This window comes from Oncorhynchus mykiss, chromosome 7 (genome assembly GCF_057628025.1).
Source record: "Oncorhynchus mykiss isolate SJ-2025 chromosome 7, ASM5762802v1, whole genome shotgun sequence".
In the NCBI taxonomy this organism is placed as follows: Eukaryota; Metazoa; Chordata; class Actinopteri; order Salmoniformes; family Salmonidae; genus Oncorhynchus; species Oncorhynchus mykiss.
Genome location: NC_143028.1, coordinates 68,243,120 through 68,248,606, shown reverse-complemented (window position 1 = coordinate 68,248,606; position 5,487 = coordinate 68,243,120). Strand labels below are relative to the sequence as shown.

General features: G+C 40.5%; 1 protein-coding gene across 1 annotated transcript; it reads right to left on the bottom strand.

Moving 5' to 3' along the window:
- Nucleotides 1-1,320: 1,320 nt before the first annotated feature.
- LOC110528473 (homeobox protein XHOX-7.1) lies at nt 1,321-3,260 on the bottom strand. The gene is made up of 2 exons (XM_021610564.3): nt 2,697-3,260; nt 1,321-2,356 (listed from the first exon to the last, which is right to left on the bottom strand). Exons 1-2 carry the CDS (start codon nt 3,124-3,126, stop codon nt 1,938-1,940), a joined length of 849 nt encoding a protein of 282 aa, XP_021466239.2. The 5' UTR covers nt 3,127-3,260; the 3' UTR covers nt 1,321-1,937.
- Nucleotides 3,261-5,487: the final 2,227 nt, after the last annotated feature.

The following is a 5,487-nucleotide window of genomic DNA, read 5'->3' as shown; positions in this document are numbered from 1 at the left end:
ATTTATGTGTCGAATGACACACGTCTGCCTAACACCATGGCTTATCCATAACGTAGGTGTCACCTGGCTAATTATAGTCGATAATGACATTCCACCGAATCGTTTACAGGCAATTTAGCACTAAACTCAATTTCTAATTTACCGGAGTGTTTAAATCCGCACAATTGATAGTTGTACATGTTGCACCCCCCTGAGCTTTTCTGGCGCCAACAAAATCTGAGTGAGTTATTTCAAAGCAATGGACAACAGCTGTATAAATACATTCCGCGTTTTGCTCAGCGAAATGACATTTGACAGGTCTAATTCATAGCTGTAACACTTACACTGCGATGTTCAAGAAACGGCTGCTCTTTCACAATTACAAAAAAATGGGTGAAGGACATTATAAGCTGACTACCCCACAGTGGGGTACAAGCATGCATGCCATTTGCTTATATTCCGTCTTTGCATAGTCGCCTGTGTGTGCATTTATTTTCAAAGTTCCTGCATTTTTAACTTAAAAAGGCTTCATTTTGAATTAGGCTACTTTGCCACAATGATAGTGGAAATATCAGGCATAAATCCTACTTTCGATTGTACGTACAATAAACCATAGCATTCAGAGCACACATTTTTAATAAACCTACGTTCTGTTGATGAAGTTCATGGACAGAAAAATGTAATAACATTTAAGAGTAGATTGGTCTGAAATATAGCCCACTAGGCACAGACGTCGTCAATTCAACGTCTTCCACGTTGGTTCCACATTCATTTAAATGACGTGGAAACAATGTTGATTCAACCAGTGCGTGCCCAGTGGGAGACTACTCTTCCTCACATTTGCCTGCACGTTAGTTATTTTCCCTATATATATATATATATATATATATATATATATAAGTAATTTCTCTGACTGATAGTTATTTTCCCTGCATATAAGTAATTTCCCCTGCATGTCAGTTATTTCCATTACATAAGTTATTTTCCCTGCATGTTAGTTATTTTTCCCTACATACATGTAATTTCCCCTGCATGTTAGTTATTTTCCCTACATATAACTAATTTCCCCTGCATTTGAATTATTTCCCCTATTACAAATAGTATTTCAATAGCCTGTAGTTTTCCAACCACTACACTCATTGAACTCGATATTCTCTGACGTCGAAACCACATCATTATGGTTACTAAATGTTACCTTAAATCAACGACTTGTAACAAAACTCTGGTGCAATGTTTTAAATACTCAATAACTGCTGGCACGTTCGAGTTTCAATTAGGCCTACATATCATATAGGCTATTCTAGTCATTTGTACTGTCAGTCAACACGAAGAACTGCTCAATGAAAAAGAATAAACAATTTATTGTTAATTTATGTCACAAATATATTCAATATAAATGAGGATATTTTCCAAATATACAGTATTTTACAGTACACAAATCCCTTCTGAAGGGAATCATTCAAACAACAGACAGTGCTGTTATAATATATAAAAAATGCTGTGGTTCTTCTAATTTAACAAAGAGCGTTCATTGACTTTGGATTCAGTAAGCCACTATTTTATGCATTGACAAAAATGCACATGAAAAGTATAGCATCTTAGTCTGTAGTGACAACAGCCCACATTAGTGATGAAAGCCCAACCTACCTTTGGGTCTTATGTGTGTTGGTGCAAAACCCCATGCTGGTGCGTAGAACGTTGGGATGGTCTAACTTTAACTTTTGGGTGGACTCGGGTAGCCAGTGAGAGTTTTAGTGACCCAATAATCAACCGTGGCATCAAACTAATGGCAAAGTAGATGTATATACTTGACATACCGAGGAAAACATAGCACTACTACAAGGCAGTCCTTACTCATGACTATCCAGTCAAAATATTTAACACCAGATAGTATTTTGGCGATGTGGTTCTATGTTGAAGCACTTCATAGTCTAAATGGCACACAATAGGTCCTTCCTTCAGGCGAGGTGATACATGCTGTATCCGACATGAGCTGCATACAGTCCCATGGGAGACACTGGCAGGGAGTGCCTCTGAAAGTGGTGCGACCCTCCATAAGACGAGGGGACTTGCGCACCGAACGGAAAGGAAATCCCGAACGCTGGAGGCAGCATTGGCTTGGCTGCCATTTTCAGTTTTTCCAGTTCTGCCTCCTGGAGCCTCTTAGATTTGGCTCGTCTGTTCTGAAACCATATTTTCACCTGCGTCTCCGTCAGGTTGAGCGAACTGGAAAACTCTGCGCGCTCGGCGATGGAGAGGTACTGCTTCTGTCGAAACTTCCTCTCCAAAGCCAGGAGCTGGGACGTGGTGAAAGGGGTCCGGGGCTTTCTGTTGGTCTTGTGCTTTCTCAGTGGACAGGAGGGGGGACTTAGCCTTCCTGCAATAACCAAGACAGAAAACATCGTTAAAACCCATGCTTTCAAGGTGACGGAAATGTACAAATTGTGTTTTGATGTACAGATTTAATAATAAACACTTTATGGAACTGCAGCGTGATTTTAACATAATAATTCGTTAAAGCAGATATATTCGAAAATACCCAATTATTGTGTGCTTAAACTGCAATGATACAGGCCAAACTAAAACCAAACTCATTACAACATTGCTATAAATAATGCAACACGTTTCACCCAATTGCACCCTGTAAAGCTCTATGGGGTATCGCAGTTGATTTTACGCACACATGATGGAAGGATAAATAGAAAGAGACCGCTTACGTGGAGGAGTAGGCGAAAAGCGAGGGCTCTGTATCCAAGAATTTCGGTCTTGACTTTCTGGACTCTCGGGTTTAACCAATGCCTCCTCTTGCATGTTCATGTCGCCTACTGAGAACAGCGACCCGATGGCCAGGGAGGGGGCCGAGTTATCCAGTCTCGAAAGCGAGCCCATCCTTGAGCCTAGCGTCTGGGATGACCCCGACATGGATGATCTTTCTGGAGATGAAAAGTCTCTGCTCGGTTTCCTGTCGGCCATCAGAGCCTCGACGCTGAAGGGAAGAATCGCTACTTTGGGCTTTATCCCTTTCTCCTCTGCCACCCTGCTCAAATTGGTCTGCATCTCTCCTGTGCCAACGAGACCCGAACGTGAGGGAATGTCTTCTGTTTTCAAGCCACCGGATAAAGCTGACATGGCAACAGTTGGGGCCATACAGATTCGGCCTTTACTTGGGGGTAAACAATCGAAGAATTTAAAAGTTGAGTCACAGAAATTGCTGGATTGCTCCTATGCTAGTGGCATCCTCATGTTTATCTGAACACTCTGGCGAGCACTGCTATAAGGCAGGCGTATGGACGCCACCGTCCAATCAGATGTGAGGTGGGTGGGACGTAGAGAAGCCATTCGATTAGGAAGGAATCTCAGCTAAAACTGATGTGATGCTTGGTTATTTGATTGGCAGGGGAAAATAAATATTTTAGGCTACAGTTTACAACTTAAAGTAAACAAAACTTGTGCAAATACTTAATTTGGAATGGTATAACATAAATGGGGGGGAAAAATACTTTTCAATACTATAATTTTTCAATACGATCATTTATATTACAATTTTGAATATTCTTAATATTATTGATGCTATTATGTCAGTGGTGGTGGTACTCTTATAATATCGGTAACTGTGGTTATTCCTGCTTGCGCTGTCAGAAAAATAGGCCCATCAGAGGACGCTATAAGTTTAATGTTTTATTGAACTTATTATCAAATCGTTAAACAGGCTGATGTAGTCTATATAGGTTTTTATACTATTTACTTATCTCATGTCTTGTACGACTTTATTATGCTATTATGTTCAACAGTTAAAGTGAAATAGAAACTCTCGAATGTTGGCCAACATTTACTGCCTTCCTTTATGTGATCGGCCTCTTGCAAAGCAATTTTTATTGATGGCTGCAGGGCTCTAATCATATTGAAACAATCATATATTACTGGGATCTTTCCCTTTGACTACAACCATTAAGGTAAACAATTATGTGGAGTCAAGGAAGGTGGTGGAGGCAACCGTGGAGCCTATGTTCAATTCAAGCTAAGGCTGTCATTGATTTACCTGTCTACTCTGCGTATACTTGAATAGTCCTATTCTAATAGATATGTGTGTATCATATTTTTTTATATATATATAGCGAGATATAGGGCCAACGCTTACTCAGTTGTTTGTTCTCTATTATTTATCTGAAATTGATTAATTACCTATTTTCCTCATTGACGCACGCAGTGTCGTGCAGTTATAACTCTATAGAGTAGGGTATTCTTTCTCTTCATTTTTTCTTCACTAAAATGAAGCACAGCTCATGCAATCTTAATTGTGTACGAAAATCACGAATTTAACTATTACTATTTCGTGCAGTCTATTTAGCTATCTGGAAAGCGTCTGCGTCGCTAATTGCTAAATATAAATAATCTGTCACGATTTGTCAGTCCCTCTAATAGGCAGACAAGTTATGTTGTTTTTAGGCGCCAGTTTCGGCATGATCAGAGGGTTTGACTTTAGGGAGACTATTGAAAGTCTTTAACCCGCATCAAGAGCGCAACCCGCCTCCTCCTTGCCCGCCCTAGCCTTGGGACATTACTATTCAGCCCGAAAAATTAGCTTTCTCAGCCGATCGCACGCCATTCCCAACTATTTAAATGGGTCGCTATAGCTAGTGTAATAATAGGCTACTCAGAAGAAAAGGTCAATGCTTCCCAATCCCACTACTTATTTTCAGAGAGTCCCTTGCTGAAAAGGATTCCTAGGAAGCAACGTATCTAGGTTTCCCTACAGTGGTTAGTAGGCCTAACGGGAACATGGTGATTCAGCTCTGAAGCTGTCTCAAGTCCTGAGAGTAAATTCTTGTTCTATCTTGCGTAACTACACCATTCAAAGTGACATGATTTAGGAATGACAGTTGAGGTAGCCTATCAATTATTTCTGCTGTTGTTAGGTGTGTTATAACTGTAATATCTACCATCAACTGTAAATTGTTTCCACTTTTGTTTTGGGATCAATAGGTCATTCATTCCTTATATAACTAATACAATTACACGCAAATGTGTAATTTAGCATTTCCTTCATTCTACATCCGGTGCTCAGGGGGAAATACATCTGCAACTATGTATGTTTTTGGAAACACTTAAATCCATAACCAAGAATGAGTGGCACTGCGTGGTCACCGCGTGCTCTCTTTGAAGTCGCTGGGATCTCATGTTTTCCTGTTTTCCACGTCTGTTTGAAGTTGAGTCTTCCGACGAGCGCCTGCTCACGGCTCGCGCGCACTTCTCCATCTTCGAACACGCACTCGTAAAATGGTCCGCGCGAGTAAACACAAATAGGCACACATGATATACATTAACTCCTCTGGTCAACCGACTGCATCCGTTCTTGACGCTTTAATCGATGCATTTTAACAGGTCTGGGGACACAGAAAGAGAAAGGAGCGACTTTGTATGTTAAATCTCCCCTTGATGTGCGCCAGAGTATTGTGTAAAGACTTTCTTCCTTGTTTACTTGAGTTTATTTGTGTTGTGAACAGAGGG

Bases quoted from the DNA above. Each gene is read 5' to 3' on its own strand.
- LOC110528473 (XM_021610564.3), bottom strand. From the start codon at position 3,126: ATGGCCCCAACTGTTGCCATGTCAGCTTTATCCGGTGGCTTGAAAACA. The intron at 2,357-2,696 runs GTAAGCGGTCTC...TGGTTATTGCAG, and splicing joins CTTTTCGCCTACTCCTCCAC to GAAGGCTAAGTCCCCCCTCC.